Source organism: Bufo gargarizans, chromosome 4 (assembly GCF_014858855.1).
Source record: "Bufo gargarizans isolate SCDJY-AF-19 chromosome 4, ASM1485885v1, whole genome shotgun sequence".
NCBI classification, from domain to species: domain Eukaryota; kingdom Metazoa; phylum Chordata; class Amphibia; order Anura; family Bufonidae; genus Bufo; species Bufo gargarizans.
Window position 1 is genome coordinate 185,057,927 of NC_058083.1, and position 15,167 is coordinate 185,073,093.

Below are 15,167 nucleotides of genomic sequence, written 5' to 3' on the forward strand. Positions count from 1 at the left end.
ATGAGGATGTTCTGCATGCGGTTTTGGAGTAAATCCATGCCAAAATTAGTGTCCAAAGCACTCCGGATCCTCCAGGGGTTTGGTTGTGGAATACACGCCAAAATACACACGGAACATAAACCATGTAAAAAGAAACCTACAACAAATACCTTTATAACTCAATTCCTGATCCTTATCTCCCCCAACATCTGGTGGTCTTGGCCATTTATCTAATGTATACGGCCAGCTTTCAGACATTTCTCCAGTTGTCACACAGGCCAGATCTCTTCCACTAGTGTGTGATGATCCGACTGCTCTATCAGGACTATATGATACAGGTAGCACTTTTTTTTTTCTAGAAGATCTGAAAGCAGCAACCACTGGAACACACAACATCTTGAAAAAACATACATGTGTGAAAATGTCTGTTCTGGAAATCAAAGGTGTTAAAGCCTCCAAAAAAATTATAATCTCAATTATTTTTAATTTCAGGGTGATTATCAATTTCTCTCAATTATTAATTTTTTCCTTGCACTAATTTTTTTTAAAGGATAACTGTCACACTTAGACCCTAATTTCAATTTTCATATATGTAGTTACTAATAACATGATATTCCAGAATCAGTTACTATTAGACTGACTTACCCCATATTTAATAAGATTCAGCCCTTAGCAACCAGTCTGCATAAAACTGCAATTTCACTATTCAGTTAAGATGGCCGCCACTGCCCTCACCCTGAGGCTAATCCCTCCTGCCCTCACTAGCCCCCCAAAAGAGTCAGAAACCAGAGCCCTTCCCCCTAAAGGGTTAATCTCCTGCAGTACAAAGGGGTCCTCTTACCACGTTGCTTTCATTTATACACTGAGCAGATGGCAGATCTCCCTTCCCAGGTCTGCACTGCTCCAACTCTGCATTCTCCAGCTCTACTGAGTGAGGGAGCGTCTGCCAAGCACAGGGACAGGGAGAAGTGCACACAGCCCAGGTACTGTTATCAGCTGCTGGGGAGGACCTGGCTTTAATCATTTACTTACAGTCCCTGGCTGTCAGTAATGTGACCTTGCACGCGGCCTGCTTCTGCGTCCTCCGTCCTTCAACACATTGACGGACCTGCATAGCAAGTAAAAGTAGGCAGTACAGGGAACTAAACTGTGGAAATAAGGGGTAATTGAATACACAGTGAAAAGTTGAAATAGGGCCACCAAGGAGATATTAATCACCACAATCCAATACTCAAAAGAATAAATAAAAATATGACAGTTATACTTTAAATTTTTCTGTGGAATTGCAGTTTTCTGGCACCCATATCACTTATAGATTAACATTTTTTGGTGTGCATTTATGGGAAAAAAAAGAAGCTATTCCACCATTGTTTTTGTGCTTTACATTTGGGAAGCTCACTGTATGATGTAATTAGCATGATACTTCTATTTCATGGGTCAGTATGATGATGGCTATACCAAATAGTTATAGGTTGATTTGTTTTTTTACTAATTTTGCACAATAGTAGCATGACTCGTACAAATACTATTGTTTTTTTAAGTCCTCTACGAGTCAGAACTAGGGATGAGCGAATCGACTGCGGATGAAACATCCAAACTCTGTTCGCATAAAACCCCGTTAGAATACTGTAAGGAGCGAGGAAAATTTTATGCGTATCGACTTCGAATGTTTCATCCGGTCGATTTGCTCATCTCTAGTCAGAACATATTCTTTTTTTTTTTTTTTTTTCGCGGGACAAGTTGTGGTTTCATTGGTACCATTTTGGGGTATATGGGACTTACTGATTCAAGAGGTTTTCCGGGATTTTTTAATATTGATGACACCCGACACCCCTGCCGATCAGCTGGTTGAAGAGAAGGCTGTACACAGTGTTCCCTTCATTATTTACCTGCTCGCGGTCCACATCGAAGTGGTGAGCAGGTGTAATTACAAGCTATTCCATTTACTTCTATACACTATAAATACACTTTATTAACCTTTTCTTCACTCACTGGGGGACATGGCTTTTATAATGTACTAGTATACCTTGTATACCACTGCATTATAGCCTATCATAGTAAATTAAGCTGTGTCTGTGGCACAGTCTAATAGACATACAGTCGTGGCAGTCCTGAGGGCAACACTTCAGCACCGCGTGATTGTGTTTAGAAGGGGTTAATGGTGGCAGGGAGGCTGCAAATGCCGCAATCGCTATTGACAGCGCCAGCTAGTGAGTTATATGTAGTGAGTTAACTCTGATGCCAAACGCTACAGTCAGTGCCAGACTCCCACCTTGATTCAGAGTGCTGTATCAGCCTGTGCAGGGTCTCTTCAGTCCCTGCAGCCCACACTAGGATTAATGGTGTGGGCGGCATAGACTAAAACAGAATATACAGGCTTGGCTGATACAGCGCTCTTGAAGAAAATAAATTCTATATGACAATAAAAAAAAAAAAAAAAAAAAAAAAAACAGTACTAAAAAGGCAAATTAATTGAATTCATTTTATTAATCATAAGCCAAAACCAGAAGTGGATCATTAAAAAATAAAATAAAAAATCATCCATAAATAAGGTCTTGAGCATAATACTGCCTTATGGGCTCTTTATTGTCAGGAGCTGTAAAACAGAGGTAAATAGGGGATTTGCTGCACCTCCATATGCCTCCAATTTTATACAGAGTATTTTTATTTATTTTTTACTGTTGGAACCATACAAAAGTAAAATTCGCTTATATATGGACATGTCCTTGAAAATACTGTAGCATCCCACCGAGCCTGTACAGCCGCATATGGAGTCCTAATGCAGACTCAAGTCGCCTTACCCATCATTGCCCCATGTAAACACGTGTGGTGATCAACCGACAAACGAGTGAACTCTTGATTCGTGTCATGTAGACATAAAAATGAACATTTTTTGGGCAGTACATCGCCTTGTATAGACACGCATGTGCTGCTGACAATGAACTGCATAGGGAAGAACGATCGCACAACTGAACATATTGGCAATGCCTGCACTAACTAAATGGAAGAATACGAGTGCCGACTGACTTGCTATATCACAAATCATTCCAGGTAGATTATCTGCCCATGTAAAAAAACCCTACTATACCTTAGTATTTTAAGATAACCGCGATTAATGAACAGAAATGTGTATTTTAATTACACATTACCGATGCCCATCCTGACTGACAGCGATGACCCGTCACCATCTGTTAATATGGTTGGGACAACTTTGTCATTCAAATTTTCCTACACGTTATTAGTGAAATCACAAATTCCTGATGGGTGGCATAAAGATTCTAGTTATACCACTTCGCTGGTGAGATTGTAGAATATGGGCTTTATATACTGCATAAAAACGAAGGAATGCTTTGCACATAATCATTCAGATCACGCCTTTCAATTTCTAACCTGCATTGGAGAAATACTAATGACACTCGGATTATTTTGCCCTGGGTAACTGTGACATTTGTCTGCATCAGTTGATGTTGGAGCAAGGTGAATGAGAAAATATGTGCTAGAAACCATCCTAGCAAAAAGGCAGATAGAGGGGAGCACTACTCATAGGAACCATAAAGGGTTCATTCACACATCCGTATTGCATTGCAAATCCACAAATTGCAGATCCGCAATACACTCGGCCGGCACCCCCATAGAACTGCCTATTCTTGTCCGCAATTGCGGACAAGATTAGGACATGTTCTATTTTTTACAGAGCCGCAAGATCGGAAATGCGGAGAGCATAGTGTGCTCTCCGCATCCATTCCATCCCCATAGAGACTGAATGGGTCCACACCTGTTCCACAGAATTGCGGAATGGGTGCGGACACATTCACAGACGTGTGAATGGACCCTAAAGGGTTCTGGATAGGGGATACGTTGTTGTAATGGGACAACCCCACACACGCACACATTTTAGCTGCCATTTATTTATTTTTTTTAAACACAAAAAAAAAAAAAAAAAAAAAAAAAAAAAAAAAAAAAAAAAAGGAGGCCAGGATGACCTCATGGTTTATTTTGCTGCGTATTTTTGCAAACACCGGGGGAGATTTATCAAACTGGTGTAAAGTAGAACTGGCTTAGTTTCCCTATAGCAACCAATCAGATTCCACCATTCATTTTCTAAAGGAGCTGTGAAAAAATTAAAGGTGGAGTCTGATTGGTTGCTGTGGGAAACTAAGCCAGTTCTACTTTACACCAGTTTGATAAATCTCCTCCACTGTTCCTTAACACTAGTGTTTTTTTTTTTTCCCCTATAGAGAAAATGTGAAAATACATGAAAAGACAAGTGCTCCAGCAACCTCCATTTTTGAAAAGGAGTTAGAAAGACAAAAAAATGCCATCTAATTAACAAAAACACCAGAACCCAAAAAAAACACGCACACACTTGTGTCCCCTGCATTTATTTCCTATACACATACAGCTAATGTCTGGAGCTGGTGTTTGTTTTTATCCAGAGGACAGGTCATCAATCTAAATTCCCATATATACCCTTTAATTCCCTTCCATGCCAAGCAGCAACTGACAACTGTACACAAGCCAAGTGTTTTTGCCTTAATTTTAACCACTGCCTAAAAACCAAATAGAATTTACTTTGAGTATACAAATTTCTCACATGCTAAACATTACAGGTGAAACTCAAAATTTTTTAATATTGTGCAAAAGTTCATTTATTTCAGTAATATGACTTCAAAGGAATTGCATTAATGCAATATTGTGAAAAGGTTCAATATTCTAGGCTGAAAGTGTCACCCTCTAGTCAGCTAATAATCCATACCCCCTGAGCAAAGGGTACCCGAGATTGTGACTTTGGGGTTTCATAAGCTGTAAGCCATAATCATCCAAATTATAACAAAGGCTTGAAATATCTTGCTTTGCATGTAACGAGTCTATCTCATATATTAGTTTAACCTTTTAAGTTGCGTTACTGAAATAAATGAACTTTGCACGATATTCTAATTTTTCGAGTTTCACCTGTATGTGACGACAAATGTATATGTGACAACCATTATTCCCAAGTGTCCGAAAGTGAACAAAACTCATGGCGATTGTGCCAGTCCCAACAGTAAATCACTTTTATTCCACACATACAAAGAGGATCGGAGATTAACAGTTGTAAACTATTTATTGAATATTTGCCACCAAATATTGTTAAATACATAATCTTGCAGCTCTTCGGTTTCAAGTTCAAATGTCAGAAACAGAACACCAATATTTACAAGTCTTATAAGGAATGTTATATAATGACACATTAAGGCGTAAATTCTTTTGGCTTATAATTCTGAAAAGAATGATAATAGCAAAAAGTGATGCAAAATCTTCATTGTGAGATTATGATAAGCTACAATAAATCTTACAAAAATATGGTGTAAGATGGCAATAATCCCATTAAACATCCTGCATTTCTGTCCCTCTGGCGGAACTGATAATTTATACAGTCAAAACTTAATTTACAGAATAAAAGTAGCTCTGTCCACCACGTAAAATTACAGCTCTCGTTCATTTACACGTTTCAGGCCACAGTTTTAAAGGTCTGGAGTATCAAGTTGGTTTGATGAATTAGGCGGTTGGCACTTATAAATACATTTAATGCCCTACAAGAGAGGAAAAAAGAAAGTTAGAGAATAGTTCTAGATGTGGGAGGCAAGTCACCAAGCCATGTTTTGGACAGGTCACTGCTCTCCAAGTTTGGCTATGACATGAGGAACCCCGACATATCCTTCCCAGCAGCCAGAAAGATCACTGCCCTGTCTACGCGATGACCAGGCGTGTGGCATTAGGTAAGTTGCTAGTCACCAAACAGAAGATTCACACTGATATATATCTCAGGTGGAGTTCACAGCACATGCCAATGAACAGCCATACAGGTGGTATAGGTTGCCCATACACTGCCATGTTAAAGTGTTATACCATGCAGTATATGTCTCTGTATGGGATAGCACTGCAGACTGCACTATCCCATATACCAGGGGTGCACAACCTTTTCTGGTTGGGGGCCACATTGTCAGACTGAACCAATTACAACTGAAATATTATATCTACGACATATAGAACATGCATAGATATGCATGTGTCCCCCCCCCCCCCCCCGATACGTATGAAAGGCCAGATAGCGATATGCCATTTTCACTGTATGCAACTACATATATATTTTTCAGTTAGCTTCTGAGACCACATTGAGAGGTGGGTTTCTGAGATCCATTCACATGGGGCAATGCTGCGTGGCGACTGCTGTTACGATGGCCTGTGGTGCCATGGGGGGGGGGGGGGGAGGCTCAGCCTGACCACACTGGTGTTGCCTGCAGGTGCTATATCACAGCAGTGGTGGTTGCCTTGTGGTGCTGTGGCATTTAAGATTAGGGACCCACTAGAAAGAGATCACCTTGCCATGCATTGATCTAATGCATGGCATGTGCCATCCATGCCCTTTTTTGGTCAGCATTTTTCTTAAAATAAACTAAAACTAAATCTTTGTTGGCATTTTGAGGCACATTATGTCACCTTAAAACAATACAATACTAGCAGAGTATCCACGAGCAGTAATGCTGCAGCCTAATAAACCCCTTTTCACTTTTCTGGCATGGGTTATTACACAATGAAGTTCTACCACTAGGGGGCCAATCTGCATACAGCTCACATTGACCTACACAGAATAGTACTTACTTTCCATCTTTAAAATAGGTTTTGAGAGTATCACTAAAACTTTTAGAGTATTTTACAAATTCTTTCTTTTGGTGCTCAAGCGCCTGCAAAAAACATAGCAAGTTAGTAATGCAAATAAAATACAGAAATCTCAATTAGGAGCAGTCGCCTCTCCTGACAGGTCTGTTTTAGTAACTACTTACATTTCCCATGTAACAATTCTTACAAGGCCTGAAGCACACATCCATAAGCAGTTTAGAGGAGTCTGTTCTTATCCGCAAAACAGACATGTTCTATATTTTTTTGTGGGCTGCAGAACGGAGTTACAGATGTGTTTGTTTTTTACCGAAACCATGACCATGTGCATGAGCCCTAAGCAAAAGTATTGCAAGAACGGATCCGTCTCTCCGCTTCTCGTGCGGACAGACGGATACGTCTTGTATCTTTTTTCACATTTTTACTGGACGGATCCGGCACTAATACATTCCTATGGGGAGAAATGCCGGATCCGGCATTCAGGCAAGTCTTCAGTTTTTTTTCCCGCCTGAGATAAAACTGTAGCATGCTACGGTTTTATCTTTTGTCTGATCAGTCAAAATGACTGAACTGAAGACATCCTGAACGGAGTACTCTCCATTCAGAATGCATGGGGATATGCCTGATCAAATCTTTTCCGGTATTGAGCCCCTGTGACGGAACTCTATGCCAGAAAAGAAAAACGCTAGCGTGAAAGTACCCTAAGGCCTCTTTTTCACACGGGCGTCATGTTTTTTGCCCGGATAAGATGCGGGTGCGTTGCGCAGAAAATGTGTGATTTTTCTGCGCGAGTGCAAAACATTGTAATGAGTTTTGCACGTGCGTGGGAAAAATCGGCATGTTTGGTACCCAAACCCGAACTTGACAGAAGTTCGGGTTTGGGTTAGGTGTTGTGTAGATGGCTATAAGGAAAAATAATAGCAATGTTATAAAAGGGAAAATAATACATTCTTAATACAGAATGCATAGTACAATAGGGCTGGAGGGGTTAAAAAAATAAATAAAAATAATTTAACCTTAATCGCGCAGCCGGCATCTCTTCGGTCTTCTTTGCTGTTCACAGGAATAGGACCTGTGGTGACTTCACTGAGCTCATCACATGATCCATCACCATGGTAAAAGATTATGTGATGGACCATGTGATGACCGGAGTGACGTCACCACAGGTCCTATTCCTGTGAACAGCAAAGAAGACAGAAGAGAAGCTGGGCTGCGCGATCAAGTGGATTAGGAGGAGTTAAATAAAAAATATTAACCCCTCCAGCCCTATTGTACTATGCATTCTCTATTAAGAATGCTATTATTTTCCCTTATAACCATGTTATAAGGGAAAATAATAATAATCGGGTCCCCATCCCGATAGTCTCCTAGCAACCATGCGTGAAAAATCGCACCGCATCCGCACTTGCTTGCGATTTTCACACAGCCCCATTCATTTCTATAGGGCCTGCATTACGTGAAAAAACACACAATATAGAGCATGCTGCGATTTTCACACAACGCATAAGTGATGCGTGAAAATCACCGCTCATGTGCACAGCCCCATAGAAATGAATGGGTCCGGATTCAGTGCAGGTGCAATGCGTTCACCTCACGCGTTGCACCCGCGCGGAAATCTCGCCCATGTGAAAGGGGCCTAAGAGTATAGTTATATGGCACGGCCACTCTGGATTATGTGCAGAAACTACCAGTACAATGTATGAGAAGTCTCAGAAAAAAATAATAAAATCTGCATTGAAAACAGCCCTGCAATTGAGAATTATGATTTCATAAAGTCGCGAAATAGGACTTTGTGACATTTTGCATTTTTACACCAGCCACTCCAGTTTTGGGAAGTAGGCAGGAATGTGGATGTGGTTTGCCTGACAAGCCTATTTAAGCCAGATTTATCAACTGCAACTTTTTTGAAAAGTCACAAACTTGATTTTGCGGGAAGCTAATAATTGTGATAATAAATTTAAAATTTTTATTTTATTTTACTACTTATTTACTTTTTTGTCAATGGAGCAGAGTGCAGGCTTGTTTTTAGCAGAACAATCTTTAGTTTTCATTTGGTACCATCTAAGAGTTTATCACTTTTTATTGTTTTTGGGAGGAAAAATAAATAAAAAAAATAGATAACAAAAATCACCAACCAGGATAAATAAGGTGATCACTTCATTCTAAATGCAGTAAAAAATGCTTACCCACAGCAGATTACGCTTCCATACATTCAGACCTGGGGGCCATTAGACCTGCACTGCCATAGTACTCAATCTGCACTGCTTCAGATATAACAGGTGGTTTGTTGTTGGGTTGTCAAAGGGAGCCTCTATTTAACCACTCAGATGCCACAGGCATTAGTGACCGTGATTTTAGGGGTTATGTGGCCAGGATTGTAGCTAGCTCCAATCCAGGCCGTTGCAGCAAATTGTAAGCCTTATGTTGCAGCCTCCACATGCTACAGATGGCAGCGCAGGTCATACATGGTGGTTTGAATCAAAGACCTCCTCCTGGCACTGTGCACATAAAGAGCAGAGCAGGAAGAGGTTAAGAGGGTAATCTTATGCAAGCAGGATTGCTACTCCTTTCACACTGGCACCTCATTCTTGTGCGTGGCTGGGGTCCCATTGTTCGAATAACTATCCTCTATCCTGTGGATAGGGGATAAGTTCTTTTGGTCGGACAACCCCTTTAAGGTTGTTGTCAGCAGCCCAATGTTACTAATCAGTCCTCACATCATTCAGGCTGAATGTGCATGGAGCTTAGGAATGGGAAAAGAGAAAACATAACTGGTTTACTACTTGCTGTTATCTGGAAAGTATTTGTGGCCAGTCCGGTCGCTCTGTTATTAACACACGAACATTTTGTGTGGTACCACGGTTAAGATGTACCAGAGAAAAACAAATGTGAACCAACACCGGTGATCAATAAACTTACCCTGCGGTTCTGGTATTGATACTTTTTGAAGACGTTGTTGACTGTGTCAAGAAGTTCCTTTATCGCACTTGCAATGTCCCTGTGATTAAAACGTAATAACTGATTAATAAAGAACACAAGGTCTCTAATGCCAGAAAACAAACACAAAAGCGCACCAATGCCGTCTCTGAATATTAAGTCAAGCGATTGCTTCCTGAAGCCTTATTCTCTCTGAAAATAGATTGTTGCCATGTTCTGGTGTTTTACTGTATATAATCCAACTGTCTTTATAGAGAAGGTTTTACCATTGAAATCAATGGAGGCTGCATATAGAATACAAGCCTAGCGGGATACTAGTGTGAATATAGCCTTTAGTAATAATCGGCAAGGAATTTCTTAGTCTACCAAGATAAGGCTACTTTCACACTTGCTGCCGGATGGATCCGACAGGCTGTTCACCCTGTCGGATCCGTCCTTCCGCTATTTCGCCGTGCCACCGCTCCGTCCCCATTTACTATAATGGGGAGGGGGGGCGGAGCTCCGATGCAGCACGGCGAACTAAAAGTCCTGCATGTCCGACATTTTAGTCCGGCGGCCTCTCACCGCGAACCGTGCCGCAGCTCCGCCCCGTCAGCACGGTGAAATAGCGGAAGGACGGATCCGACAGTGTGAACAACCTGTCGGATTCGTCCTGCCGCAAGTGTGTAAGTACCCTAAGAGAAAAGTTTTCCAGAGAATTTCAGTGAGAAACTGTTTACCACTCACACAGACAATACTCACCTCTTAAATGATATGCCATAAATGACCGATAGATGCCGGTCTCCCCTCTGGGACCTGCACCTACCTACCACAGAAATAAATGGAGAGCACCAAGAAGCCACCTCTCCAATCATTCCCTACCCATATGAGGGAGCCAACAGACACAGTCTTTTTCACCTCGATAGCAATAAAATGCTGTACAGGTGAAACCCAGGAGGTCAATAAGAAAAGTACAATATCGCGCAAAGCCAGTGATGGGCTGAAGTAGACAGGTTCCACCACTCATCACGTTACTGCATCCACCGGTCTGGCAAAGGATCTAAGGGGTGCACTGTATTTGGCTTTTTGAACTCTTTAAGCCAGCGTTTGAAAAGCTTGCAGTTTGCACAAATCACACACACACACACACACAAAAAAAAAAAAAAAAAAAAAGTGATAGTCAATGACAGCCACGGAGACGAATGGCTGCCCATGTAATACATAGATGGATCAGCTCCAGAGCAGAGGCTTCTGGTGATTAGCAGCTCTGCACACTACATCTTTGGGTCCACGTGTCAGGTTTCTGAATGCGGTTTTGGAAGTCAGGAGTGGATCATAAAAGGAGAGAAAGGACTCTTTGAATTCACTCCTGGTTTTGGCTTCCAAAACCACATGCAGAAACCGGACCACGTGGTTGTATCCTCTGGGATACCCTTCTATGACATCCAGGCGTCTCCGAAATGGCAGCTCTCCTTTACTGTCCAAACGTAATAAAAGAGAGTGCAATTTGGGCATGTCGAGATCCCCCAGCCTCCACTGAATTCATAAAATGCTCTTCAATATAATGTGTACAGAAGAGTTACATAAGCCAAGAAAATGGTCCTGCTGAATGCAGTGCGAATTTAGTCTTAGCAAGACAGAAAAAACAAATAGGCGCCTGAACGATTCTGAGAACTGAATTGAGCATATTTCATGAGAAAGACTAGGCGCACAATAGTGATAGGCTGACATAACACTCACTTGATTGTCTGCAGGAACCTCACTCTGTCATTGATTTCATCAGGTATTTTGCCAAGGATCTGTTTAAGTGCCCGTGCTTTTTCATTCAGTTCCTGGAACTCCGGTTCAGGCCTTTCAATCATGTATTCTAAGCGCAATAGAGAAAGAGAGCATTGACTTAGGATACTTTCACACTAGCGCTTCTAAATTCCAGTATTGAGATCTGTCATCGGGTGTCAATACCGGAAAAAAAAAAAAAAAAAACACTTCAGTTTTGTACCCATTCATTGTCAATGGGGACAAAACGTAACTAAATGGAATGCTCCAAAATGCATGCTGCGGGTGGCTTTCCGTCCTGGGACGCGGAGCAAAACGGATCTGTCATGACCCACAACGCAAGTCAATGGGGATGGACCCACAACGCAAGTCAATGGGGATGGATACTTTTTTCTGACACAATCTCACAATAGAAAATGGATCCGTCCCCCATTGACTTTCAATGGAGTTCATGACGGAGCCGTCTTGGCAAGGTTAAAGATAATACAACCGGATTCCTTCATAACTGATGCAGATGGTTGTATTATCAGTAACGGAAGCGATTTTTGCTGAAGCCTTCCAGATCCAACAAAAACACTAGTGCGAAAGTAGCCTTAAACGTGTTGCTTCCCCCTCCGAATCCCCACATAACAGCTTTCGCTCTCCAGTAACAGAATGCTTTTTTGCTGTTTAGATCACTTTTGTCTGTCTACTGAAGAAAAAGGCTGTATGGCAACTGCAACAGTTGGATGTGGAACCATTCATTGCAATAGGGCTGCAAAAGATGCGGACAGCACACAGTGTACTTCCGTTCCGTGGCCCCACAAAAAAAGATTAATTGCGGAAAACACATACGTCATCTGACTAAGCCCTTAGTCAGACGGCTGTAATGTGACCACATTTTAGCTTTCAGGAACAAATCGCTTGCCGACCATGCGTCTAATGACCCAAACTAGCAGCATCATGGGCATCTCGGGTGCTCGGGTGGTGGGGCTGAGATTTTCTGATGATATGCCCATAACGCTGCTGTCTGAAGGCAGCTATAGTAACCCCTTTACATGTCACAGCCATTTTTTCCCTAAATGCAGTAGTGGTGCACGTAGCCGAATTAGAACTCACCTTCCACATCATCAGCTGCCATACGCAGAAGGGATTCGGTAAAGTTTACTTCCACACTCTTCTTTTCAAGGATTTTTGTAATTATATCTTGTGTGAGGCCTGGATTCTCTTTTTCTGCCTGCGATGAAATACAAAGAATAAAATATAAAATGTAGATTATCCAGCAAACATGGCAGAGGGCGCAAGAATGCATTGCTTCTATGTCCTGTGAAAGGGCAGTCCGAGCTTTAACAAAATGATGCAGGAGCCTGGCACCCGCACCTATCTGACATTGAGGACACATCCTAGCTATATGCCACCAATGTCTAACAAGAGACAACCTCTTAACTACTTTCTGAGATCTGCCGCACATGTAAGGCCCCTTTCACACGGGCGAGTTTTCCGTGCGGGTGCGATGCGTGCGGTGAACGCATTGCACCCGCACTGAATCCTGACCCATTCATTTCTATGAGACTGTGCACACGAGCGGTGATTTTCACGCATCACTTGTGCGTTGCGTGAAAATCGCAGCATGCTCCTCTTTGTGCGTTTTTCACGTAATGCAGGCCCTATAGAAATGAATGGGGTTGCGTGAAAATCGCATGCATCCGCAAGCAAGTGCGGATGCGGTGCGATTTTCACGCATGGGTTCTAGGTGACAGTCTATTCACTGTATTATTTTCCCTTATAACATGGTTATAAGGGAAAATAATAGCATTCTGAATACAGAATGCTTTGTATAATAGTGCTGGAGGGGTTAAAAATAATAAAAAAGTTAACTCACCTTCTCCTCTTGTTAGCGCAGATGCCGGTCTGTTCTTTATCTGTGGGCTAAAGGACCTTTGATGACGTCAGATCACATGCTCCATCACCATGGTGATGGACCATGTGATTGGAGCATGTGATCTGACGTCACCTCAGGTCATTCAGTCCACAGCTAAAGAACAGAGTGGCATCTGCGCGAACAAGAGGAGAAGGTGAGTTAACTTTATTATTTTTAACCCTTCCAGCACTATTATACAAAGCATTCTGTAGTCAGAATGCTATTATTTTCCCTTATAACCATGTTATAAGGGAAAATAATACAATCTTCAGAACATCAATCCCAAGCCCGAACTTCTGTGAAGAAGTTCGGGTCTGGGTACCAAACATGCGCGATTTTTCTCACGCGAGTGCAAAACGCATGACAATGTTTTGCACTCGCGCAGAAAAATCGCGCATTTTCCCGCAACGCACCCGCCTCTTATCCGGGCAAAAAACATGACGCCCGTGTGAAAGAGGCCTAAGTCACAGTTGGGTAGTACATCCGCAACCCGTCAAACATTAACGTTATGGTGAAGTCATGGGTTCGCCATGTCATACGCATTAGGCGTCAGCTGTGACATACGTCTGCTTTCCTCTGTCCCCAAACCAAGACGTATTCAACAGGAGCTGATTGGTTGCGATTGGTAGCCAGGGGTCTAATAAAAAGGTTTTAGAAAAATAAAATTCAAGGAATAGATGGAAAAAATAAAAAATTCCACCACAAAGTCCCCTTTCCCCTCTGCATTTCAGCAACCAAATGGGGAGTCTTTGATCAAGCCGCAGTATGGACCATGACAATCAAAAGGTTGACATCCAGGATCAGAGCTTTCTTCGACCCTGGCTGTGAAGCAGGACCCTGCGCCAAGACCAGAGGCCGTTAGCAACAGCTGGTTCTTATGGCAGAGCACTTCCGGAGCCATTAAGCCAAAGAGGTCACTGCACCACAGCCATCAAAAGACTGTGGGTGGTCACTATAGGGTTAATAGGAAACTGAGACTTGTTAGTTAGTTTCTTTTTTAATATTTACATATTTTATTTCTACTATTTTTATTCCCACTAGAGGACTAGACCATGCCGATGCGAAACACGTGTCGGGGTCTCTTGGAGGTGCTACTAGCCGGGTCTGTATTGTGTATATGTTGTGAATCATGGTTTATCATCTAGGTGGGGGGGAGCTACATGGTTTTGTATTTATTTAATACTTGTTTTTCCATCCCACCTTCCACTACTTGCAATGCTATAACCGGATGTCCCGACGTGTTTTGTGCTCTCTCCATGCGGTTGTGTCTGTCTTTACTAATTTATGCAACTATTTGTTTTATCGATTTCAACAAAGATATATTTTTGGATATTATTTTTCTATTATATTTTTGTATATGCCGAGTGTCTGGGTTTGTCCCATCTAGGAGCTATGAGAAATTTAAGGGTAGGATCACGGCATTTTTACAGACTAAAATTTAACTCAGATTTCAAGAAAAACACACTTACTAGGTGTATTTTCTATGGGTTTTTCAATTTTGCTTGTATTTTGACACCTATGCTGCCACGTATTTCTGCCTCCTACTGACCAAGGAATACTTTTTCTTTAACACTATGCAGATTTCAAATCAGCACCATATATACACATCAGATGGACGACAGCTTAAATCAATTGGACACGGTTTGTGGGAATATGTCCACAAGGCATAAACACGCATTCGGTGCCGAAACCCACATGAAATGCCGAGTGAACATACCTTTAGCGGCTAAACGTCCAGTGTCTCTCTAAACCCGCATATTGCAGGATATAGTAGACAAGGGCTCTGGAAGGGCTGAATCGGATCCCATGTAATTGCTGATGTTGTAATAGAAGCATATTGAAGAAAGCGAGTGCCTGGATCATCTGCCTTCAATATGGCAGGATATTGTCTGCTGTATGTACAGGTCACAACCACGAGGAGAGGGTGTGAGCTCATTTC

General features: G+C 41.9%; 1 protein-coding gene across 1 annotated transcript in view; it reads right to left on the minus strand.

Annotated features, from left to right (window-relative positions):
• Positions 1 to 5,064: 5,064 nt before the first annotated feature.
• PDCD10 (programmed cell death 10) overlaps positions 5,065 to 15,167 on the minus strand; it is a 28,767-nt gene continuing 18,664 nt past the window's right edge. The window contains exons 4-8 of the mRNA XM_044290155.1: positions 12,427 to 12,544; positions 11,293 to 11,419; positions 9,556 to 9,634; positions 6,622 to 6,704; positions 5,065 to 5,552 (exon numbers count right to left, since the gene is read on the minus strand). Of these exons, the coding sequence (XP_044146090.1) occupies positions 5,471 to 5,552; positions 6,622 to 6,704; positions 9,556 to 9,634; positions 11,293 to 11,419; positions 12,427 to 12,544 (489 nt within the window). The 3' untranslated portion in view covers positions 5,065 to 5,470. The remainder of the gene's footprint in view (positions 5,553 to 6,621; positions 6,705 to 9,555; positions 9,635 to 11,292; positions 11,420 to 12,426; positions 12,545 to 15,167) is intronic.